The sequence below is a fragment of the Centroberyx gerrardi genome, chromosome 11, assembly GCF_048128805.1.
Source record: "Centroberyx gerrardi isolate f3 chromosome 11, fCenGer3.hap1.cur.20231027, whole genome shotgun sequence".
NCBI lineage: Eukaryota > Metazoa > Chordata > Actinopteri > Beryciformes > Berycidae > Centroberyx > Centroberyx gerrardi.
The window spans coordinates 14,205,923-14,231,149 of NC_136007.1; the positions used below are offsets into that span (position 1 = coordinate 14,205,923).

Below are 25,227 nucleotides of genomic sequence, written 5' to 3' on the forward strand. Positions count from 1 at the left end.
AGAATTAGGTGAAAAATGTATTTGAGTTCTGAGATGAATCTTAGAATTCTAAGAATAAAGTCAGAATTCCGACTTTAAACTCAGAATTCTGACTTTCATTATGAGTCTCATTATAAGTCAGTAGGAACAAAAAATCAACTGTATTTTCAATTAGATTTTTTTTATCAGTGTTTTTTTTCCCTTGAAAAAAAAACCTATCCTCATATCAATTTGATACAGTTCGCTATGATGTATACTATAAATGTACCTCATAAAACTGTTGTCAGATCTAAAAAGTTGGGTAAACTCCATTCCGCAAATAAAAATGTGCTTAAAGTCAGTTTATGTGGATTTACCATTATCATCCCTGGTGGCTGATCTCTTCTGACCGCAGCGAGGCTGTAACAACTCTCTCCAATAGGCGTCAGTATTGTGTCACTGTCCCGGGACACAGATGCCAGTAGCCCCATACAGCAGAACTCCAAACTTCTCCCCAGTAGCCTACATCAAACCAGAGGAGCGGGGCGTGGACACACACAGACCGACCTAAGAGAATTTCTGGAGACGGGCGACTTATCGGGGGGGGAAAAACGGACTTTTATCGCGTTATAACCGGTAAGAGATTTGAGAAAAGTTTTGTATGTTAAATAGTTTTGTTTTTAATCCTGGTGCGTGTTTGTTGTGGATGCCCCACTTGATGGCTTCTTGACAATAGATTTCAAAGAGTTCCATTAGGCCAACCCACCGAGGAAGACTAAGCACGGGAAAATGTGGGAATGTACTGTACTATTTATAGTATTCAACTTCATAATTACATTTCATTGTACTCTATTGGCTGTTTATGTTTCTTTGTGCAACAGCTAATGTAACCGTTTCTGAACTTAAATAACCTTACGGGATAGCACTATTTTAATCCTATAATGAATTTTAGAAGGTTTCTGGAAAGATATCACTGTCCCTACGAGACTATTATAGGAATATTATAGTGATACCATAGGAGACAAACTAACAGCAAACCACAAACACTGTAAGTTCCTATAGGAATATTATAGTGATTCTAATTTAGGGAAATTTATCAAGAGCACCACATACACACTGTGATGGACATTAATCCTACTCAGTTGTTCAAATGACAGTGAATGATGTAGGTTTGCCCAGCTCCATGTGCCCAAATATTTTTCCACAAACCTTTAAGTTGAATTCCTTTTAAATTGAAACTGTCCTCCTGTGATTTTCTCATAGCTCTTGGATAAGGAGCCTTTGTTCTACTCTTCTTCTATGCTACTTGTCCCTGATCTCTTAAGAGACAGGGGGGAGTAGATTGGGTAGAAACTAAGGAAAAGAAGAAAAAAAAAACCCACCCAAGAGTGGAAACCTACAACCATGGATGACATCTTCACACAGTGTCGGGAGGGCAACTCTGTGGCTGTTCGTCTGTGGTTGGACAACACAGAGAATGACCTCAACTTGGGGTAAGTGGACACACACACACACACACACACACACACACACACACACCTCACCCCAGTAAAGTGTGTTCAGTAATATGCATAAGACTCAGTGACTCTGCTTTGCCAGAGAATGGTCTGAAGTGATGGGAGTTGACTTCATAGCCAGCGTACCACATTTGGTATGGTAGGTGAGCAATTCTGCGTGTGTGTGTGTGTGTGTGTGTGTGTGTGTGTGTGTATACAGAGAGATCCCTGGCACATTAGAGGTGGTCAAATAGTTTCCATATTGTGCACTCTCTGGATCTCCAGATTCTGCTGAACATCACCACTCCGATTCGATTCTGTTTTTTTCTTCTTCTTCTTCTCAGGTTTCTCTCCTTGTGATGTCATCCCCCAAAATTGTGTGTGTGTGTGTGTGTGTGTGTGTGTGTAAAAGGAGTGAAGGATTTAGGGAAGGTTTTGTGGTGAAATAAATGAAACTAAACAACAGAATATAACTTAAAACTCATCAACACCAGAGAAGGCAGTGAAAAGCGGAGTTATCGCTGTAGATGTAGAAATCATAGCTGTTTTGGGTATGTGGAGCAGTTCTGCTGGTTTAGATCATTTCCTAGAGAGTGCAGTTTCCACTACCAAAGGCCTTGGTTATCTCATTCTTGGGCCAGGCCATATATGTGCAGTTTGTTGACGTTTGTTGACGTTGAGGCCTGCGGAGCTCCCAGCCAACCACGCAGCAGCCAAGGCCATTTCCTCTGCTCAGCTCCATACAGGGCTGGGCCCTCTCTGACCCAGCTCCTCAGGCAGCTCGCTGCAGTCCCACATAAACATCTGAGAGACCAGTCATTATGCTGCAGGCCTGCTGCTTTGGCTGTTTCTCTGAAGAGGGCTCAACTGTGCGGATCAACCCATTTTTCCTCATTCAGAATGCCCAATAATGTGTAATAAGTGTAATGTGGTGGTGGGAAACTATGTTGTTTAGTTGGGACTGAAATCCTCTTCCTGTCCTGTTTTTTTGGCGCAAAAGTTAGGAATTAGAGTCTGAGTCCACTGAGACAAACTTAAATGCCATTCCACAACTCCCCCTGGAGCTGTGTGTATATGAGCGAGTGACATAGAGAGACACAGAGAAACAGAAAGAGAGAGAGAGAGAGAGAGAGAGAGAGAATGTGTGGCTGAGGATTCCACTGTGTATTTTCCCCTCTGTCATTCCTGAGTTTTTTTTTCCCTCCCTACTTTTTATAGCACACACGGTTGGTCACAGGAAGAACTGTCTGTCCATATGTTGGGTCTGAATGGGCAGAGAATGCAACCGCTATTTTACTAGAGTGTGAGCTAACACTGTAGCTACTGCCTATGTTATCAGACATACAGGCTATACAAGCCCCTCTTGGGTTTTATTGTCAAACAGTGTGTAGTTTGTGGCTTGGCAGAGAATTGTGAGAAACACCAGCAGCTGCCTTGCGGTCAACTATAGTAAAGGAGTTATGGGTGAAGGGGGCAGTCGCACGTAGGTGATAGGTTGGCTCCTGGTAGAGTGTAGTGGTGCTGTGTGAACTGTCTGTGTTTGTGTCTTCGCATGTGACTACATTAACAGGCATACCTGCATTGGTGGCAGGCAGCAGAAGGAAGTATGTGCTTATGTCTAAATAAAGATAGGTAGGTAGGGGGCAGGATGACGTGTGTGTGTGTGTGTGTGTGTGTGTGAGAGAGAGAGAGAGAGAGAGAGAACTACACAGATAGTATTTTGTCAAGTGATATATGCTCAGAGTTGTGTGAAGTGAAACTGAAACTGGGGGTCTCAGCTCTCTGACCCAGACAGACAGCCACCACCACCCCAAGCACCCCCCAACACACACACACACACACACACACACACACGTTTCACGGGAAGGAGCCAGGTTTCTACCTTATCTTCACCGCCCACTGTCGCCTCCCACTGTAAAATTCTATAACATTCTAGACATTCCATTCATTTTCTGTGTTAAAAAAAAATTAAGTCCACCGCCGCTTAAACATAGACGAGCTTGTGAGCCTCCTAAGTTAATTTTGGATTTGACCTTCCTTGCCCCCTCTCTTCCTTGCTCCTCTCTCTGTCCCTCTGTGTGTCTTCAGTGATGACCACGGCTTCAGCCCCCTCCACTGGGCGTGCAGGGAAGGGAGGAGCGGTGTTGTTGACATGCTCATCATGAGAGGCGCTCGCATCAACGTGATGAACCGGGGCGATGATACCCCGCTACACCTCGCTGCCAGCCACGGGCACAGAGACATCGTGGCTAAGGTGCACGCACTCACAACGCTATGACAGGAGGACAGCCATACACTTGCTATACTCTTTGCTGTCTGAGTGGAAATGAAGTATTTTTTTTTATTGCTATGTCTTCTAACTGTACTTGATGATGAATATCACTCTGCTAACAAATTCTTCTGCGTGCCGAATGCCAGCTGATTCAGTGCAAAGCCGACCCCAACACAGTCAACGAACATGGAAACACACCGCTCCACTACGCCTGCTTCTGGGGGCAAGACGAAGTGGCAGAGGTATAATGCACACACACACACACACACACACACACACACACACACACACACACACACACACACACACACACACACACACACACACACACACACACACACTCCAGTTCCTCAGCCATGCCCTCTTCTGGGGAGAAACAGTTACTGCTGTAGACTCATTTTCTTGGTTAGTGCTGAAGGTCTGACTGCACCCAATATCCTCGCTTGTAATTCAAAATCAGTTTTTTAAGCTAATCAATTTTTCTGATTTGCTGATCTGTGAATGACCTAGTGTATTCCCTCTTCCTCAGGACCTGGTAGCCAGCGGTGCCCATGTGTGTATATGTAACAGATACGGGCAAACACCTCTGGATAAGGCCAAGCCCCACCTAAGCCAGCTGCTTCAAGGTCAGAGGTCATTTTATAGTCATATTATCGTCAAACCCTTTACGCACTCACAGGTTTTTTCATGTATACATAATATTAGGCATTATCCCTACAAAATGAGAATGATCACAGCTTGATTTCCCTGTTCCTTACTTCTGTTCGTCTCTCTGTTGTTAGAAAAGGCAGAGAAACAGGGCCAGAATATGACCAAAGTCCCCTATAAGGAAACTTTCTGGAAGGGCACCATGCGGACGCGGCCCCGTGAGTAACATTCACTTCATAAAACGCACAAAAACATATCAAATCAGTTTATTTGTTTGACTAATCTTTTTTTTTTGTGCTCTATCAGGTAATGGTACTCTCAACAAGCAGGCTGGTATTGACTATAAGCAGCTATCGCTCCTGGCCAAGATCAATGACAACCACTCTGGAGAGGTCAGTCCCACTCTGTGTTTACTGCCGTTTATCAGCCTGTTTTTCAATTATCAACGCCGCTCATCATCTACTACATTACGCACTCTGTCTGTAGTTATGGCAGGGTCGTTGGCAGGGGGATGAGATCATAGTGAAGGTGCTGCAGGTGAGAGACTGGACCACAAGGAAGAGCAGAGACTTCAACGAGGAGCATCCTAAACTCAGGTAAATTACACATCAGCATTCCCACAGTTAAAAGTGGTTTTTAACTTGGTGCCAGTCGTCTAGGTTCCCCCTCTCCTTTACATTATTCCTACACAGTCAGCGTAGTTGAAGATATCTGGGATCATTTTCCTACCATGAGAAGAAGAAATATGCTGCCATTTGTTTTTGTACAGTATGAAAAACAACCTCCACAGACTAGATAATCCATCACAGTAAACATAAAGCTTTAATTTGGTTACGTCAGAGTTTCTGTTTTATCCTTATTTCATTGTGCCTAAGTGTGTTTTCATATCAGTGTGTGCTTTTCATTACACTCGGCTTACTGTCAGTCACCTGACACCCACAGGAAGAAATGGAAGTCTCTGCCATAAAATAATCCCTCAAAACATCCAACCTTACAAACTTTATTGTCACATCCAGTCTTTTTATTTAGGACATTGTTGACGTTGTAAAGTTTGTATTTTCAAGACGACAACACCAGTATTCCCCTTGTATTCTTGTCCCTTCCACCACTATCAACTCAAGCACTAACTAACTGATACAAAAGTTAGAAATTATACGCACAATAAAAAGCGTGTAGAGAAACCAGGACATTAAAGGAATACATTGGGCCCTCATTCACAAAACTTTCTTAAATTCTTCTTACTTTTGTCCTTGAGAAAAGTGCCTATGGAAAACCATTCATAAAACATGTGGCAAGATTTTGCGTGTGCCCTCATTTCTGATGCTGAATGCCAGTTGTTTGTAAATTGGAAACGCGTGCCTGTGGATGATGATTAGCACAGGTAGACGCCCTGGCAACCCATAAAAGGTGTGCTGACTTAAAGGAATAGTTCACCCAAAAAAAAGTTGAAACACTGGTGACGTTCGTATGTCAATGTAACACACGGTGAGTTAGCTGGCGCAGCTCCGTAGCTGCCTTCTCCAAAACAACTGGAGTGAATGGAAACCGTTTCTTTAGAGTTCCAAAAAGGGCAAAAAATGACCATAAAATGACTCCAAACATAATCCAATTGCTCTGAAGCCAAATTGATGGTGCTGTTTGTCCAACAATCCAATATTTACCTCATTATCTCCCTCCCCTCTTCTCCACAGGATCTTTTCTCACCCAAACATTCTGCCTGTTCTTGGTGCCTGTCAGTCGCCCCCCTCCCCTCACCCCATCATCATCACCCACTACATGCCATATGGATCCCTCTACAACATACTGCACCAGGGCACTAGTGAGTACCTTGTATGTGTTTGTATGTTCACATACACACAACACAGGAGATGGTTAACAATTGCATTACAAGAAATTCCATCCAAAAACAGTATCACCATATATTGTTCTAATGATCTTAGATGATTCAGTGTCAATCTTTGAACATGAACAAGTCTCCTAAAACTAGAATTGAGAGGTGGCGTCTACCTCCCATCTTTACCTCTCCTCTCCTCTCCTCTCCTCTCCTCTCCTCTCCTCTCCTCATCCTCTTCCTCTTCCTCTTTCTCTTTCTCTTCCTCAGCTTTGGTGGTAGACCAGACCCAAGCAGTGAAGTTTGCATTGGACATTGCCAGTGGCATGGCTTTCCTCCACACTTTAGAACCAATGGTTTCACGGCTTTTTCTCAACAGCAAGCATGTCATGGTAAGACCCTGTTCCACAACGCACACACACACTTTGGAGGCCCAATGTTAAACTGTAAGATCCTAACCTATTACTGTCATTACAGTAACTCAAAATCGATATATTCACATCTGCAGCATCTCTCTGGCACTGTTTTCTAAGGCTTAACAATGAGAAGTACTCCACTCAGTAGCAGTGTTATGCATTTACATAAATAAGACAGTGTGAGCAATTCCTCTCCTCTATAAATTCCACTCCACTCACACATGCTATTCCTGGGATTCATTCACCAGCCTGGTGTTTGATTACTAACTATCTGATGTGATTAACTGTTAGATTGATGAAGACATGACAGCCAGGATAAGCATGGCGGATGCCAAGTTCTCCTTCCAGTGTCCTGGTCGGATGTACTCTCCGGCATGGATGGCCCCTGAAGGTATTTATTCCTCTTTTCCTCTTTCTGCTCCTCCCTCCCGCCTACTTCCAACCTCCTTCTCCCATTGTGCCCCCTTAGACTTTATGAGTCAGACTCCCGTCATCCACCGCAGGACATACTGTACTGTGTAATTTAGTCCCAGCTGTTCAGAGGTAGCCGCACGCTGTTTATCTTGTGTTGCTCATGTTAACAGAATGAAGACAAACCGGCTGTGTAATCCCCCTTTATCTTCACTCCTATTTTCCCGTCACTCCTTCTTCTTTTAAATCATTCTGCCCTTATCTGTCAGCCCTCCAGAAGAGGCCCGAGGACATCAACAGGAGATCGGCTGACATGTGGAGCTTCGCAGTGTTACTGTGGGAGCTGGTGACCAGAGAGGTTCCCTTTGCTGACCTCTCACACATGGAGATAGGCATGAAGGTGAGTGAGTGTGTGTGTGTGTGTGTGTGTGTGTGTGTGTGTGTGTGTGTGTGTGTGAGTGTGTGTGCATTAGGGATGGGACATTCTGCCATTGCTAGAATGATTTGTGGCTCAGAAATAAACATAATTCTGCATAGTCATACTTTGTTGTCATTGAACTTTTATTTATTACATCGTATTGTGGTTTTATCAAATTGTGAAACCCATATCGCGTATCGAATTGTATCATGAGATAAGCATATCGTCCCATCCCTAGTGTGCATGTACGTATTTGTGTGTATTTATTTATCTAACCATAGACCTAGATGTCCACATTCACATCCACATATACCTTAGAAATATCCCACCACACACACACACACACACACACACACACACCATACCTTCCGAATATCCCAAAGCATTCACATTCCTGTGTATGGATGGACACCAACAGCAACTCTCTCTCTCCCTGCTCAGGTGGCTCTCGAGGGTCTTCGGCCCACCATCCCACCGGGGATCTCTCCTCACATCTGTAAACTGATGCGGCTCTGCATGAACGAGGACCCGGCCAAGAGACCCAAGTTCGACATGATCGTTCCCATCCTGGAGAAGATGCAAGACAAGTGAATGCCACCACAGCAATTCACCCAGTCCTGTGTTGTTGTTGCTTTTTTTTTTTTACAGTCAAGATTATCAACAAACCACTTTATGTTTCTGTATCTTCACTGAAATCATGTATCTGCTAAGCCACTGTAAATACTCATAATGTCAGAGAGACCACTTCAGCCACTAGTTTCAAACAAGAAGTATTATATTGCTTTTCCTGCATAATTTAAATTTGGCTCATGAATGGGGTTTTTTGGCCTGGCTATGTTGCTTTTTTATTACAGCTGAAACCTGTTCACTGAAATATTGGAAAACTTCCTAATCTGGTGTGGATCATGCTGGGATTATATTAAGTGATGATTCAGAAAGAACTGCTCATGAACAGATCCAAAGAAATGTGTATAAAAACAATGTTGTGAACAAATACCAATGCAATAAATATTTTATATTTATGACAAATCCATTTTCAGACATCATCTTCTCTCTGTGGAACAATTATTGCTCACTTGTGGTTACATATTTCTCAAAGCACATGTCTTATTTTATATCTTTATAACTTCTACATCTTTTATTGACACATCATTGCCCTGTTTTGCTTCAGGCAGTTTTTTCTTAGTCCATTATCTTAACCTTGTCTTTAAGCTTTAACAAACAGATGAGACTGATATATATTTTTAATCAGGTTCACAGTGGAAATGTGTACTTCTGAAGTTTAACCATTTTATTCTTATGTTGGCCTAGAAGTGAAGCATACAAATAGTATCTAGATTGGATTGAACTTTTTAAAAACATGTGGAATCAATGGTAAACACTAGAAATGATTAAAGTCTAGGTCAAAGGTTCCCAAAATGGGGTCCTTAAAATGGTTCCAGGAGGTGCCCCGCAAAATAAGGAATAGTTCATAGTCTGATCATCATTCTTCCCACTGCTGTTAAATCCCCACCTAGAAACATGTATATGATTCTATCCTAAATCAAACACAACTAAAACCTCAGATGGGTTTCTTTGGGACGCAATCTTATCAAATGGGCATATGTGATCTTATGCAAACATATTTGAGGGTTTTTGACATGACAAAGTCTAAACAATCTTAGAAAGGTTATAGCCTCTCCCCCTGTGAGAACAAAGACAGCGGGGACAATTACCATCCAATTAGTGATCAATCTGCAGAAGCTGCAAAGTTTTCAAAACAAACGGGGGGGGGGGAATGATATCTGTGGCACGTGACCAATCACCTGACACTGTTCCTTTCACAAGACCAAGCAGCGACACTCACAACAACCAGTGTGCGGCTGACCGGAGCGCACAGTGGAAGGAAGTTTGTCGACCTCGTTTTAATACCACTGTTACTGAAAGGGGAACCAGGACTGTCCTCAGCCTCCTGCTTGTGTTTACAACTCATCTCTTCGCCCTGAGAAGCCGAGCCGACTGGGAGGTACAGTAGCGAACGAGCAGCTAGCTAGCTACTTTTTCACTAGGCTACAGTCGTGTGTTTTTAACGGACACCGCGGCTCGCATGCAGCGCCGAGTCTTTTGTTTGTGTGTGTGTGTGTGCAAGCCATTTCCTTCAAAGTTTATGTTGGTCCACTTCCTTTACACGCTCTCATGTCTATTTATGTTCATGTCCTCTGTTTAGGCTGCCAACAAAGAGCTGTCAGGACAATGAGGCTCTCCGTGGTGTCGTCCACCTTTGGGCTGATAGTCTGCGCCCTGATTTTGATGTTGCCCCTGTTTGGGACCTCTCACCCGGCCCAGACCATAGAGAAGCCCACCCTGGTGTTTATGGAGCAGTTTAGCCGCCTAAGCGTCGGATTTAACTGGAGAAACCTCACCTGCCCCGTGTGCAAAGCAGTCTTCACCATCCTTGATATCGCCCTCCTGGTAAGATCTTTAATCTGCCTCTGATCTAAACTACTCAAAAGGACACTGGTGCACCTGTAGCTTGCCTAAATCTTATAAACAGGCCTAACAAACAACCTAACATCCTAGAACAACATCCTAATAAAGCTTTTGTCCAAACTGGCAACATTGCCTGTTGCGTTTAAACCCGTTTCAGAAGCAGATTCCTGTATGCTGTAGTAACTATTCTAGGTTTGGACTGGTAGGGTTACTGGAGTTCACAGACATTTTGACATCGAAAGACCCAATTCTTGTTTGCTCCCCTCAAGCCTAATCTTCTACTTATCCCTTGGCTCTTGTTGCTGATCTGGCACAAAAGCATGATTCAAGTGAGATGGCTGAAATTCATGGTCTTTTGTTGGCTGCTATAGTCCAATAGCTATTTAACTGTGCTTCAAAAACATGCACTCATACTGGCCAGATTCCTTTTTATGATTCAAATCTTCTGCTTGTAAAATATAAGGGGTTTTATTGTCCTCTAGGTAGTTTGGCATTCATACAGTATGATGCACACCAGTATAACTTCCAGGAAGTGTCTGGTTTTAATGTCCGCCAGTGCAATATTGTTAACAAAATACTTTACTCATGCCTTTCCCACCATAGGGTTATCTTCATATTATGTTTCCCTCCCTCCTCCTCTGATCTGAATTTTCTGTTACCTCTGCTAGACTGATGCAAATGAAGAGCGAGTGGCCCGTGCTGTAGGCGAGGCGTGCATCCGTCTCCACCTGGCCGATGAGCGAGTGTGTCGTGAGATAACGGAGCTGTTCAGGGACGACTTCATCCTGGCCCTACAGGAGTCGCTCCTGTGGCCCTCTGAGGCGTGTGCCCTGCTGTTGGGCTCCTCCTGTGGCAAATTTGACATCTACGCCCCTTGGAACATCACCTTGCCCAAGGTCCCCAAGCCCCCCGTCACACCTCCTTCTCCACCCAAACCTGGTTCCCCACAGAGCCGAATCCTGTTCCTCACAGACATCCACTGGGATCAGGTGAGTGTGAGTCCGTGAGAGATGAGCTGAGCTGAACGAAACTGAAATAACCACTCTATAGCCCGTGCTGGTGTATGTCACACTATTGCAAAATTCAGTACTGGTAATTCCTGTTACCTCCTTAAATATGGGCTGGCGTGCCAGAGTTTGTGTAGTTCCTCAAATTGACACCTTCAGTTCAGCCTTTTATTATAATCCCAGAAGGCAATTTGGTTTGCAGCAAAATCCATCACAAATGGCAACAATAAATATAAAAACCCAGTATAAGCACATAACAGTCATGAGAAAACGTCACTCAAACCCTGGAGCAGTCAAAAGTGAATGAATAACAGCAGTTTCATAATGATAAAAAGATAATGGAAGAATTGTCGTCGATCATATTTTCAAAAGAAACAGGGTTGAAATTACAGACTTACTTAGAAGAAATGTTGAGGCTTTCCCAGGAAATTGAGAAATAACGCCCCAGAAAATGGTAGCGGAAGTTTGGTCACCTAAATTGGATTCAGATCAAGCTCTGCTTTTAACACCATCTTTTCCACTGACAGGCGTATGCGGTGGGCAGCAGCGCGGACTGTAAGGACCCTCTGTGTTGTCGTAATGAGTCGGGCTCTCCTAGCTGGCGCCGGAGGGAGGCCGGGTACTGGGGAACCTACAGTAAGTGTGACCTGCCTCTACGGACGGTGGAGAACCTCCTGCAACACGCTGCCAGAACGGGACCCTGGGACTGGGCCTACTGGACCGGAGACATACCAGCACACAATGTTTGGTCTCAGACCAGGAAACAACAGCTGTCTGAGCTTACAGTCATCTCCAGGCTCATCCACAAGTAAATTTTCTTAATGATTTATTGAAGTGTTTTTTTGGCACAAGACGAACATAATTGCTCATCTTAAACATGCATATCAAGTATGTACAGTATGGAATATAAGTGAAACCCACAAATCCAACAAATAAGCACAGAGAACCAAAGAACAGAGAAAAAAAATAAATAAATGGTGGGGAAATAAGGGAAGGGTTAGACGGATACATAGAGGTTAAATATTGCACAGTACATCCAAGTCACTGTATGCTATAAAAAGATTTGTCTATAGAATTTTATCATTGAAGAGAAAGATCAGTGAATTGATGAGGATAGATGTCTTGGCCTTTGATCCATGTAATGGATAACTTTACTTTTTTCAAGTTTCATAAAATGGAGCTCATCTGCAAGTAACAACATGTGCGCACACAAGCCTCACACATACATGGATATCAGTGCACATATAACAGGTTATGAAACTTAATTAGCCAAGACTCCAGAGAATTGTACCAGCCAGTTAAATTTCTTAGCTGTCAGAGTTTACAGTAGAATACACTGATCAAACAAGGTGAAATCTGCGTGGTAAGTGGTAAATAAATGACGGACGTGTATGTTGCTGATGATTAATTATTTGTAACTGGAATTGGATTTCCTGAGTAACGCAGATGCCCCAATTTAACCTCAAAATGCTTTTGTACTCAGTTCAGAATGTTCAGAATGTTTTTGCTCTCACTTTGGTCAAATGTGAGCCAAGTGTAACCTGTAATTGATCCAAGCAGCTATTGACGCCCACCACTCCTCCCATCTTTTATTCTTTCCAGACACCTGGGGCCTAATGTGACGGTTTACCCTGCTGTAGGGAACCATGAGAGTACGCCGGTGAACAGCTTCCCTCCGCCCTTCGTTCACGGCAACAGATCCTCAGCCTGGCTCTACAATACCATGGCAGAGGAATGGGCGCCATGGTTACCAGAGCAGGCCCTGAAGACACTGAGGTTCTTGATTTAAACATTTTCATAGTCTAAATATAAAAAGATTGTTGTCCTTTTAGACTGTATTATGTGTTTACCTCTTTCCTATAGATATACAGGTCAAGCCACCGCACACAGTGTTAAATGCTGTTGCTAAATAAAACCGAACATTTAGAAATAGATGGTGAAGTAGGATCTCTATATTAGAAACTGTTGATTATGCAGTTTTGCTGTTGCTATAGTGCACATCCTACAGTTTGGAAACAGAAGTGGTCACGCTTGGGTGTTCTGTTAACTCCTCTGGGGATTTTGACTTTTGGTTGGTGGCCTCAGAGCTGCTTCTCGCTCTCTGAATAGGAGAGTTATGCTTCAATTATTCAGTTCCTCAATTATGTCTTTGCGTGTGCAATTCCAGATATGGAGGATTTTATACAGTGGAGATTCAGCCTGGTCTGAGGGTGGTCTCTCTCAACATGAACTATTGTGCTCGAGAAAACTTCTGGTTGATGGTGAACTCGACCGATCCGGCCAATCAGCTGCAGTGGCTGGTCCACATTCTCCAGGCCAGTGAGGACAAGGGGGAGAAGGTGAGTGGAGCAGCAGGAATGAGACAAATGAAGCAGAGAGTTTGATGGGTAACAATCATTAATGGGGGGGGGGGGGGGGGGGGGGGGGGGGGGGAATATGGTAGCGGAGGTTTGGTCATGAATGCAGTGTTAGACCCTTTGCTTAAATGAGTGTGCAGCCACACTTGCTTCATACCGGATGTGGCTAATGTGCTAGCCTTCCACTTTACCTCCCTACAGTCACTGGTGCTGAGCATGAGGGAGGGAGCGGAGGTTTGGTCATGAATGCAGTGTTAGACCCTTTGCTTAAATGAGTGTGCAGCCACACTTGCTTCATACCGGATGTGGCTAATGTGCTAGCCTTCCACTTTACCTCCCTACAGTCACTGGTGCTGAGCATGAGGGAGGGAAGATGAGATTACTGCTACATTCATTAGATTTTGAGTTATCAGTGCAATGACCTGCCATTTTTTGTTTTTGTTATTTTCTTTCTTTATTTATTTATGTATTTCTTCCCTCTCTCAGGTACACATCATTGGTCACATCCCACCTGGCCTATGTCTTGGCAGCTGGAGCTGGAACTACTATCACATTGTCAACAGGTAGTTGGCTACACAACATGTTAAGTTCAGCTACAGCTATAGATGTGGAAACAGATGGTCCAGACACTCAAAACTGTTTTTAGTTGAGTAGAATTTACTGAGGAAAAAGTGAAAATGGGTGAACATGGGAGAAGGTCTAGCCTGTCAGTCGACTTACTCTGTAAAGACATTACAAGTGGAAACAGTGTCGCATCTACTTGCTGACCTTTAAGTCGCTACGGACACTGCGTGAAGTTCTGTACAACCAAGCAATGGTGCCTTTATCTTTGATAAAAGTCTCAGAAGCATTCACTTTCTTGCCAGAGTCAAACTTTGAGTGTGGGGACGTACTGTACCCACAAGATGAGTATATGAACGCTACACTACTGTTGTGGCTGCCATAAGTGTAATGGCTCAGTTGATCATTCCACTTTGCTGGAATTAGACTCTGTGGCACTATTGCAGTTATCTGATGCCAGCTTTGAAGCGAATTTCAGTTAAGTAAGCAAGACTTACTGCCAACTACACTTATTTCGTTTCCCTATTTTACTTCATTTTGAAAATGGCCTGGTCAGATGTCCTGTGTGGTTCAGGCTTCTCTGCTTCAAATAATGAAGTAGCTGGACTTTTTAAAGTTCAGTGTTCTGTCTGACTTTGGTTAATAATTGAAAGTAGCAGCATGTGATGGCTCCACTGTTGACACACTATGGATTACCATGGGTGATGACGGCAAATTTTGCATGTTTCCCCCTTGTTTAACATCCTTTGTGTTTTGTTCCCCCCCCCCCCCCCCCCCCCCCAGATATGAAAGTACAATTACTGGACAGTTTTTTGGCCATACACACTTTGATGAGTTCCAAATGTTTTATGATGAGGAAACCATGACCCGCCCAGTGGGAGTGGCCTTCATTGCTCCCAGTGTCACCACCTACATCAACCTGAACCCAGGTGAGGGCATGAACTAGTTGAACCATCAGTCCTGATCCTAAGGGAGGAGGACAGTATTGCCCCACCCTCAACACACACACATGCACACACGGCTGGTAAATTGCCCCACAGGAAGAAAAATGTAAATACAATGAAAATTCATCATCTGACATTATTACATATATAAACATTGGCTTTGGACTATTTATTCTCTTTCCAGGTTACCGTGTGTACGTGGTGGATGGGAATTACCAGGGCAGCTCTCGTCTGGTGCTTGACCACGAAACGTACATCCTCAACCTCACAGAGGCCAACCACAGTCCGGGGGCTCGGGGTGTACCGAGTCGACCAGATCCAAACCCCGAATGGACCCTGCTGTACCGTGCCACCGAGGCCTACGGCGTGTCCAGTGTGTTCCCCTCCGACTGGGACGGTCTGATCCGGGCCTTCCTCAGTGACGACCGGGTCTTCCAGAGGTTCTGGTACCTGAGACATAAAGGACACGTATCGGAGCCCTGCAAAGAGACCTGCAAAACCACCTTGCTCTGCCTCCTGCGCAGTGGGCGCTACGATGAGCTGGAACAGTGTGACCTCCTCAACGGTTTTGGAGGAAACATGGCCCGGGCTGCCAGGAAGACCCTCTGTTGATCCGATTTAGTCAGGACTGAATGTAGAACGGTCGTAACAGACGGGCTGTCAAGAAAAAACGGTGTGACCAAACTTCATCTGAAATGCATCCAAAAAGTGTGACAATGTTGAACAACTGTCACTTTTTCAGTGTATTGATTTTTCTTTTTTTGTTTTTGTGGGGGTGGTCCCTCCTTGTCTGGTCAGGGCAATAGCTTGTAGCTTAAAATCAGTTGGGTCAACAAGGATTGTATTACTTTCATAGCAGAAATCTACCTCAGGACCCTTACTCTAAGAGAAAGGTAATGTGGATTTCTTAAACCTTACATTGAGGTTAGGTCTAAAGTGTTCTCAATAACGATTTGCATTATCAGCAATGTTTTTCCAAAGAAGTTTGCCTCATTGTGTTTGGCAATAAGCCATGGGTTTGTCAACCGCTGCTTGTGTCAAGACTGTTGTGATTTGCCTAAAATGCGTCCTCTTCCTACTAACCCCTGCCATTCTGTCCATTTCAAGTGAGCAGAGTTGGTTCAAAGTCGTCACAGTGAGTTGGGCAGCAGATTTTTGAAGCTTATCCTATGTATCCCTAATACTCCTACAACATTTAAAAAGCTTACATGCTGTTTTTCTTCTGAGAAATCAGCGCCAGGCTCTTGTTGGCAGTGCTTTTTGTAAGTCTACAGGGAATGACTCAATATGTCAGTTGCATTCAAACCCATGCAAGCAGTTCTGTTACTTAATCTTACTATTACTACAAATGATGGAAGTCTGCGAAATGGCTTGAATGCAATATCGAGATTGTTTTGGTCCCTTTTCATGAATGTCCTATGAGGATTGGTGATCAGGAGGATAGGCTTTTTAAGCTTCCCTGTAAAGGGTTTAGTCATAGATAAGAATGACAATTTCTTCTTCTGCCTGCTTCGTGGAAAGACTTCTGGAAAATTTTGAAGCTTAATGGTAAAATTGCATTAAAATTAGCAACCACATCAATTGACCCTTTTATAGATCTGTCCTCTTGAACAATATAGCATTTGCTGCACTGTTTACTTGCTGTTGAAACAGATGAACAGATGCAAGTTGAGCCACTTTGCATTGTGATATCGATTTGAAGGTAGTAACATTGATCCAGGAGGCCGTTACCTTAAAGCACCTGATCCATGTATGGACTGCAGTTAATGTTTGGTTTTTTTCTTCAGGTTTGAGCTTTGCTGATTGCCTTGCATTGAGGAGTTTGGTAGTTGTTATGCATATCTTGACTCTCAATACATTTTGACAATCTTTCCCCTAGCACCACTGTGGGCATTTGCCAGTTTGTAAAGTAACTAACTTAATGTGTAGCACCCTCTGCCTCAGCAAAGAAGTCTTCAAACCTAAATGGGGAAAAATATTTCGCATCAAGGTGTACTTCTTAGTGTCTGCACTTTATTTCTGTATTGGGTAGTTAATTTAGAGGTTGAATGGAAGAAGTTTGGTGGACCCAGAATGAGTTTGACAGGCGCATTATGAGTGGGAAGTGTGGCAGTGTGATCTCAGACGGTTTACAGAATGTGTGGTGGTAAATTATTGTGACGTGTAAAGCAAACTGTAAAATATGCAGTAACTTAAAGAAATTGTTTAAATTATGAATAAAAGATTAATGCTGATACCCCTGTCCACTTGTTTTGTTCTGTGGAGGAAAAACATTTGAATACAAATTCCAAGGTCATTTATTTTGTGGTAATACATTGGTTTAAGTTTCTTAAAAGTGACATGTACTTGTATTCATTTCATATTGTAATCAGAATTTTCCTGGCCTTCTCCAGAATTTCTTTTTAAGGCAAATGTAAATATTCACATAATTCAAAACCTGGCCAATAATCTCTTAGTGTCAACATCCTTCATATCAAAGTGGTCCCTTTTCTCACAGAAACATGCCACAAACAAACCTAATATAAAAAGAAATGTAGCACATATAGAGATGTCTAACAGCTCAGTGCAAGAGGTACATCATGGATTGGCAATACTTGCTCAGGAGTGTCACTTTACTGTCAACTTGAGTAGTATGTGTTCAAGGCACAGGGCTGGTGTTGCCAAAATTACTAGCTGTGTGAGTTCCCATCTATGTACCCTTATGAGTAAACTTGCATCAGTTTCTCAGTTTGAAGTGGCATCCTGTCTGCTTCTGGTATGCTGCTCTGTGGTTTCCGCTTTTTTGTAGGGTTTTTTATGCTGCGTGACAAATTGCCTCACTTAGGACATTTAAATCCTGATCTGAAACCCTTCATTCATCCACAGTTCAGTACATACAGTAGTAACTAGACGCAGAACATTACAAAAATAGGCAGTTTCATATTGGTCAACTTGTTCAAAATCGGATCTTGGAGCAGTCCAATAATCAAGAAATGGATGAGGGCAGTTTACAGAAGAAATACTCAATAGCCTCAAACTGGAAAATAGCCCAACCTTTCAGCATTATGCTTTCATCAGGGGAAAATGTTTTCCAATGATTTTTCAAAAGTTTTAATGTTATCTTAGGACACACAGTGACCAATCACAAAGGCATCCAATGGTTCATTGGAAGCAATTATCTGTTTTGTAAAGGTACTCTTCCCCCTAACCTCTAACCCTAACCCTAATTCTATGAATATTTTCTACTTCTGTCATTTGTCAATACATAGTGTCTATGTTAGCAGTTAACAAGAATCATGTTTTTGTTTTCTGTAAACAAATCAGAAGTAAAGGTTTTTGAATTATTTAGTTCCTGAATCAGGCTATTAGTTTCTGCAGTGTGAAACCTATATGTGCACATACACTATACTTGGTCAATGCCCTTAAACTTGGTCATAAGCTTCAAACTAGATATATTGTGGTTGCATACTATGAAGTGTCGAGCTATAGGAGAATTAATGCCTTGTCTCTCTTCTCTTGACTTTTTGATTTGCCTATAGATGCTGACATACTTTCTTGCAGTGCATGTCATGTGACCGTTCACTTTGAGCATCTACTGTTCACACCAATCCACCCCTTCTCTTGGACTTGAGCTGGGTGGGTCCATGAGGGCGTGTGAATTCATCTGTAGTGTTTTATAGGCACTGTTAATAGAATCTGCTGGAAAAAACCCCCACTGTAAATTTCACTTTGAGTACAGCAAATTGGACTCTGTGGAGGTCCCCACTTCAAAGGCTCAAAAGATCTTAAAAACATTTGAACAAGAATCAAATGTTTTGCCTCTGATGAATGTTTGACACTGGGCTATTTTCAGCTTCATGCTGTTCGAGTTAACATTTATTATTATAGCCATGTGCATGATATACTGTATATCAGTATGCAGCCCTCATGCATTTCTTGAGTTAGTGTTCATCTAACAATTTCCTTTCATCGGCCATCGTTAAATTTAGAAGAACTGTAACAAGCCATTTTAACTTGTGAACACGTGTGCTTTGATAGAACTTCCTCTTCATCTTTCTAAAGGGTTTTTATTCAGGATCTGAGAAGAACATAGTGACTCCAAAGTCCTCCTTGTAGAGGTCCCAGGTCTTGGCTTTGTGTGGGTTGTCCAGCTCCTCCCTAGATAGAAACAGCCTGAGGAGAGTTTGGAGGGGATGCAGAGAGAAAAATAAGCACAGAGTTTAATTCCACTACCAAGTGTTGCCAAGCAACAACTGTTTATATTAGAACACCTGTAAAGCAGAGTGAAACATAAAAGTCCCAGTGCTGTTATACTGTATATTAGTACTCATGGAATGCATCCTGTCCAATCAAATTACTCGACCGGAACTAACTGTTGTATAAAGTTGTATACAAAATAAAAGCTGAACTTTAAAAGTGCAGAAAAGCAATATCTATTTTAAGATCTAGAAATCAGAAATAATTGTGATGGAGTGACAGAAACGTACTTGTTATCCTCTATGAAGGAGGTGTTGAACCAGAAGTAGAAGGGACAGTCTTCGTATCCTTTTGGCAGACCCTGGTCATGACCAAAACACAAGGCATGTTGAATCATGTTAGGGCTACAGTCATGCCAAACACACGCTTCCTTTTCCACAGCTCAAAGGTGTAAATGCCAAACACTCACAGCACTGGACTCAAACATGACTTTCACATCCCCTTCAACAACAGGCCCATTCTGTAGGCTGATCACCGCTGCATTACTCCCCACATCAGGAAATACCTAGAAAACAAGCAGAACTCAATCAATCAGCCAATCGATACATTAATCAATGCTTGAGGAGTGTTTGTACTGAGTGACTGATTGTGTAAGACCTACTGTGCAGTTCTCCAGTTTGGCGCACACGCATTGAAATACCAGCTCTTTCCTCACTATTATCTTCACCTTGAGATCGCTGCCGTCACCTCGACCCACGCCTGGAAAGCAACAGAGAGCAAACATTACCAAGAGCACAAACAGATACTACAGAGAAAACAGTCATACAGGAGTGTTCTGCTGGTCTGCGGAGTTTACCTGCTATAGAGTGGATGCGGATGCTCTTGATCCTGAGGCTCTGAGGTGGAGGCAGCTGTCTGTTGAACTTCGTCTTCATGACCTCGTAGTATCCCACGTACCTGCTCTGAGGTTCACACAGACACAACAGAGCTGAAACACGCTCACCCCCTTTTTCAGTGGCCAAGTGAATTTCCCATTCATTTTCTCCATAGACATTTCAGAAAATCCCAGTATAGTTTGAACCGAGTCAACCAGCAGCAAGATGAATCACGAGCTCATAACAAAAGATTCAGGTAAATATATCTATGAAAAATGGAAAAAAAGGCAAGGGTACACACTTTTATGTAGCCTACATAGTTTTATAAGAGGAAATGAACTACTCATCCCATACAGCATTACGAGTGACAACACTGATTCTCTTGCCCTCATTTTCAACAGTGATACTACACAATATAATAATTGTGATTACTGATTTGTAATAATTTTCTTCTCTTCAACCCTAAAAAAAAAGATGTCTGACAGCAAAACCATAGTGGAGCAGCGTCAAGGTTGGTCAGCCGGTTGTCAGCCGACTAACATCGCTTTGCTCTCATGTGGCTACTAAGTGTGAGCAACTTTGGAGGGGGGTAACGTTTCTATGGTAACAGTGACGTCTCCGATTGGTGGGAGCTCGCTAAAGTTTGTGGGTAGTGTATTATTTCACAAGGAATTAGTCAACCTTACACTGTTGAATCGTTATGACAAATTCCCAATGGGGAAAATGAATGGAAATGTACTGCCAGAACCCAGTGTTTCAGCTCTATAGCACCCACACAATCACAATCTCAACTCGGTAAATACTCCATTCAACTAGTCCTAAAATGACATCATTTCTAAATCAATACTTCTATTGAAAACAAAAAAAAGTCTTCTCTAAAGTTTGGCTCCTGAGTCTTGTCTTTACCTGAGAGGGAGTCTCCACTCCCTGAAACTTGGAGCTCCGACTCTTGTCTGTCCTCCTCTCCCCAAAGTACTCGAGACTGTCCTGGTGGACAAACAGAGATGAAGACAAGGAAGTCACAATTCAAAAGGTTTGGCTGATTCATTGTCCTGAACATAGTTGCAGAGAACTGAAGGACCTACCTCCGCACTCTCAAACTGGTTGCTGTCAATAAGCCAGGTGCAGACCAGAGTACCAGTGCGTCCTGTGAACCAGAGCAGCAATATTATGACACTGCTGGTGCAAGTGTTTTATTCAGCCAGCAGAGGGCAATCTGAGACTAAAAATCACACCATTCTGAAGACTGTGCTCAACTCAAATACAAGACATTTACAGATCTTTGAAATCACCTTTTCCTCCTTTACAGTGAATAGCAATGATGTTTTTGGGATCAGCAGACATCCAGTCCCTCACGTTTGCTGTGTATTTCAGCATGTCCCTGAGGACACACAAACGCATGAGAATGAGAGAGACAGGGATGAGTAGTGGTACAACAAATGGGTACTGCTAGTTAATGATCTTTCTTGATCCTGTTTTTCTAATCTTATGTATGCAAACTATAAAGAAATCTTTGCAGTCAGTGCACACATACTGGTAAATATGCCTTTGAGGACATTCTTTACAGTGATTATGTGAACTTTGGTGATGACAACCCATTGCATCACTGCAGTACTCATAACTAGAGTAAAGAACGCCCACTTGTGCATTATCGCTACAATCTCAATAGTGCTTCAGTATGATTTCAAACAAAAGAAAAACACCTAAGAGGAACGGCGCATTGTGACACAGGATGTTACTCACTCCAAGGAGGGAACGTTGTGGTCGTCTATAAACACCCGCTCCACCTTGTAGTGGAAGAACTTCGGGTCGTAGCCTTTCTCACCTGGGAACGGAAGATGATAGTGAGATGCTGTGTGAACTCCTATAGAGTGGAAATACATGTGACATGTGAGAGGGAGAGCAGACTTACTGCAGAGGTTGAAAACTTTATAGTGGCCTTCATGTTTAGTGTCCAGGAACCTGGCCACCTCCTGAACGGAGAAAGAAGGGAAATAGGCTAAAGTTTCTATGGAGGTGTGTGTGTGTGTGTGTGTGTCTGACTGTGTTTCTTTCTTGCCTTCTTAGTTGGTGGCTTGCTTGTGAAAATGGTAGCTATGAACAACTTCATTACCAGAACTGTGATTGCTGCATAATTGGTTTGCAAAACAGCTGCAAAAGTGATGAAGATGAACTCATGCATGTTGAGAGGGAATCTTCAGTGTGTGTGTGTGTGTGTGTGTGTGTGTGTGTACAGGTCCCGACCCGCTTACCTTGATTGGATTCCTGTAGAAGGACTGCTTCCCAGAGGAGGGGAAAGACATAGCGATGACACGGTCTAGAGTCGGGTGAAGATGCAATCGCTTGTTCATCTACTTAAAGGGTATAATTCTTTGCAATGTATTGTTGTATGTTCTATTCTATCATATTGTATAGTGGGTTTTTGCGTGGTGCAGGTGTACAGTGTGTTACACCTACCTGTGACGTAGGTAAGGTCCAGGTCAAATCCATCCTTCTGATAACGCCGCTTATTCTCAGAGACCTGACAAAAAAATCAAGAGTCAGTGATTAGGAAGTAAATATCTCCCCTGGTCCTGTATTGATGGATTTTACTGCATTAGCTATTCATGATTTAGGTGTTGCCATGGGGATGACCTCACCATCCTCCTGGTGACCTTCTCCAGCTCTTTCTTCTGAGATGCCAGTCTGAAGACCCTCACCAGGATTATTATTCTCAGAGAACGCAGAAACGTCACCACCCTGGTGATGAATGAACAAACAAACATTTGAATTGAATGAAAAATAATATACACACACACAAACACATATCTCATTAAGGATAAGCACACTATGAAGGAGATAGCAATAATATACTGTATGCCACTTGACTTTAACGCAGGGCGACACATTTACACTAAACGCAGCTCTAGTGGAAATGGAATCTCCATCCTTTGCAGTGTTAACAAAGTGGTCCCCAAACTTTGAGGGTACTGTAACAAAATTCTCCATCTAATCTGGGCACAAGGTGTTTGTTTATACTTAACAATAATCCTGGGTAACTAGTACACAAATTTGAGGGTAATGATAGGGTAAAACCCCTGGACTTCCCAGATATTCAGATATCTACTATTTTTATGCCCAAATGCAATCTTCCTCCAGACCCCACATAGCTTTCCATGTACCTCTGTTTTTGTGCATTCACTACAAAGAAACCCAAAGTCTTATGTGATTGCATGAGTAATTAATAGTACTATCGGTTGGCTATTAGCTGGTAAGGCAGGTAAAACCCAGTACCTGGGGATGAGGCTGGTTCCTGACATGTCAGAGAAGGTGTAGACCATGGTGACCACCAGTGTGATAACCACAACACAGGCATCTACGATGTTCAGTTTGGAGCTGAAGTACACCTTGAACCTGCAAGGCAATCACAAGAGACGGTTTACATACTGCAGACAGAACATTACAGAACATGCAACTAAATGTATGTACGTGAATCTCAATCAATATGGAAGAACTAGAGCAGGGATTGTAACATCAGCTGAAAGCCCACTATATAGGACAGTTTTTCTAACTGGTTAGTAAAGATGCACGGTAGGTATTTGGTGACAAAAGTACTACACTGGCAGAAAGTGAGTCACTGCGGTTCCCCAGGGACCAGCCCAATGCGTGCACCACATTTCCTGTCCAACGTCCTGTTCGTAACGTCCTGTTTAACAGCTAATCAGAATTACCAACTGTGTTTCTGCTGACACAGGATTCTAGGGAATGTTTGCATCACTCTTTCACATAACTGTCACTCTCTCTCTCTCTCTCTCACACACACACATGCAAGCCCTTCCTTTCTCGCTCACCCCTCCACATAGACCCGCAGGAGAACGTCGAGGAGGAAAAACAAGGAGATGATGAGGGACACGGCCTCCAAGGCGTCTCCAAGCTCTCTGCTCCTGGCCGGCAGGGACAGGTCCACGATCACCAGCACAAAGTCCACCAGGATCAGTACCATACCAAATATACTAGGGAAACACAGACACAGGTAAACTCCACCACCATCATCTTCACCATCATCATCATCATTTCCCCAAGACCTCGCCGAAAGAGTTCCCCAGACACACTCACCGGAACCCGAAGGACATAACAAAAGGTGTTATCTTCTTCCGGATATTACTGCAGAGGAGGAAGGGAGGTGATACTAGTCAGTCAGTGTGCTTCAGAATAGCAGGTGTTGAATACAAATATGAGCTGTGCAGTCCAAGCAGTATGAACTTACTGGTACACAGTGTCTGGTTCAACACTGTCGTCCTTCCCATCGTCAATCTCCACTTTAGCATCCTCCATCTTATCGGTATTTCTGATGTTTTGATTAGATAGATAGATAGATAGATAGATAGACAGATAGAAACAAGGTGGAAAAAATATATAACCTATACATAACCTGCACAACAGCACTACATTCACACATCAGAATGCAGCCTAATCATTTATATGGAGCTGTAAACATTGTAGTATTCATATAAAAATCTGCACAGAGTAAAGGTTGACTGTCTCGTGTTTGTTCTTAGTCATGTTGCTGGTAATTTTTTTTTTTTTTTACTCACCCATTAACACCTGTGGAATCCAACCCTGGGCTGAAGTGGACAGAGGACATGGTGTGTGTGTGTGTGTGTGTGTGTGTGTGTGTGTGTGTGTGTGTGTGTTGCAACTCTTCTCACTTTGTTCTGAACGTCTGTTTTTTTCTGGATTGAAAAACAGGAGTGACAAAACATTAAACTTCCCTGTTTGGCATGCTGGTGGCTGCAATGTAAAAGGGAAGACAGAGGACAAAAACGTGTCCAAGGATATTTGAGGACATCAGTCTCTCACACACACACACACTCTCTAAAAGAAAGAAAGTCAGACACACGCACACACATTGATTAGACTTCTTATCAGCATGCATGAGTTCATGTTCATCATTAGTTGGTAAAAACTAATTACACAGCAATCAGAGTTCTGATAATGAAGTTGATCGTGGGCAGCATTTTTGCAAGAAATCCATGCAAGAAAGCAAGAAAGAAAAAGAGCAAGCAAGCAAGAAAGAAAGCCTATCCATGATTCATCATTGCAAGCAAAATCTAGACTACCAGTTAGATTTATATTATCAATATTTTTAATACAAACCATCCAATTTTCAGATCATCTGGGCCAAGTTCCTTCCCTCAATCCTTTCCTCGCCTTGGTATGTTTGTTTTGTTGATCCCGTCGAGACCAAATTCCCCCCAAAAAACTAGTTCATTTCCACTCGCACCGCCTGCTCACCGTTAGGATTGTCATTCGCGATATTATACGAGGGTTTTGTCTTGTGACTCTTTCTTGTGAAGACAGAGGAACGCGGTTCAAAGGTTGACCGGGTATAGTTTTTTCCATCCATCC

At 42.9% G+C, this 25,227-nt stretch overlaps 3 protein-coding genes across 4 annotated transcripts in view; 2 read left to right on the forward strand and 1 right to left on the reverse strand.

Moving 5' to 3' along the window:
• Positions 1-17,024, forward strand: part of smpd1 (sphingomyelin phosphodiesterase 1) — a 76,556-nt gene extending 59,532 nt beyond the window's left edge. Inside the window, exons 1-9 of one of the 2 annotated variants that reach the window (XM_071924625.2) lie at positions 9,303-9,455; positions 9,657-9,901; positions 10,588-10,908; positions 11,454-11,734; positions 12,529-12,702; positions 13,094-13,265; positions 13,770-13,846; positions 14,628-14,773; positions 14,973-17,024. In XM_071924625.2, coding sequence (XP_071780726.1) covers positions 9,683-9,901; positions 10,588-10,908; positions 11,454-11,734; positions 12,529-12,702; positions 13,094-13,265; positions 13,770-13,846; positions 14,628-14,773; positions 14,973-15,400 — 1,818 coding nt within the window. In that variant the 5' untranslated portion in view covers positions 9,303-9,455; positions 9,657-9,682 and the 3' untranslated portion in view covers positions 15,401-17,024. Of the gene's footprint in view, positions 1-9,302; positions 9,456-9,656; positions 9,902-10,587; positions 10,909-11,453; positions 11,735-12,528; positions 12,703-13,093; positions 13,266-13,769; positions 13,847-14,627; positions 14,774-14,972 lie in introns of those variants that run through there. The other variant, XM_071924626.2, reaches the window with a different exon arrangement.
• ilk (integrin-linked kinase) lies at positions 475-8,483 on the forward strand. The gene is made up of 13 exons (XM_071924629.2): positions 475-594; positions 1,222-1,451; positions 3,543-3,708; positions 3,873-3,968; positions 4,256-4,352; positions 4,509-4,592; positions 4,681-4,766; positions 4,861-4,970; positions 6,066-6,193; positions 6,476-6,597; positions 6,913-7,012; positions 7,302-7,432; positions 7,892-8,483. The coding sequence occupies exons 2-13, from the start codon at positions 1,363-1,365 to the stop codon at positions 8,039-8,041; spliced, it is 1,359 nt and encodes a 452-aa protein (XP_071780730.1). The 5' UTR covers positions 475-594; positions 1,222-1,362; the 3' UTR covers positions 8,042-8,483.
• A 968-nt stretch (positions 17,025-17,992) lies between the features above and the next one.
• Positions 17,993-24,476, reverse strand: tpte (transmembrane phosphatase with tensin homology). The gene is made up of 18 exons (XM_071924638.2): positions 24,414-24,476; positions 24,086-24,166; positions 23,935-23,982; positions 23,670-23,831; positions 23,113-23,232; positions 22,479-22,578; positions 22,297-22,360; positions 22,092-22,156; positions 21,752-21,812; positions 21,583-21,664; positions 21,132-21,220; positions 20,925-20,986; positions 20,746-20,826; positions 19,821-19,926; positions 19,626-19,723; positions 19,434-19,529; positions 19,255-19,325; positions 17,993-18,940 (listed from the first exon to the last, which is right to left on the reverse strand). The coding sequence occupies exons 1-18, from the start codon at positions 24,461-24,463 to the stop codon at positions 18,835-18,837; spliced, it is 1,542 nt and encodes a 513-aa protein (XP_071780739.2). The 5' UTR covers positions 24,464-24,476; the 3' UTR covers positions 17,993-18,834.
• Positions 24,477-25,227: the final 751 nt, after the last annotated feature.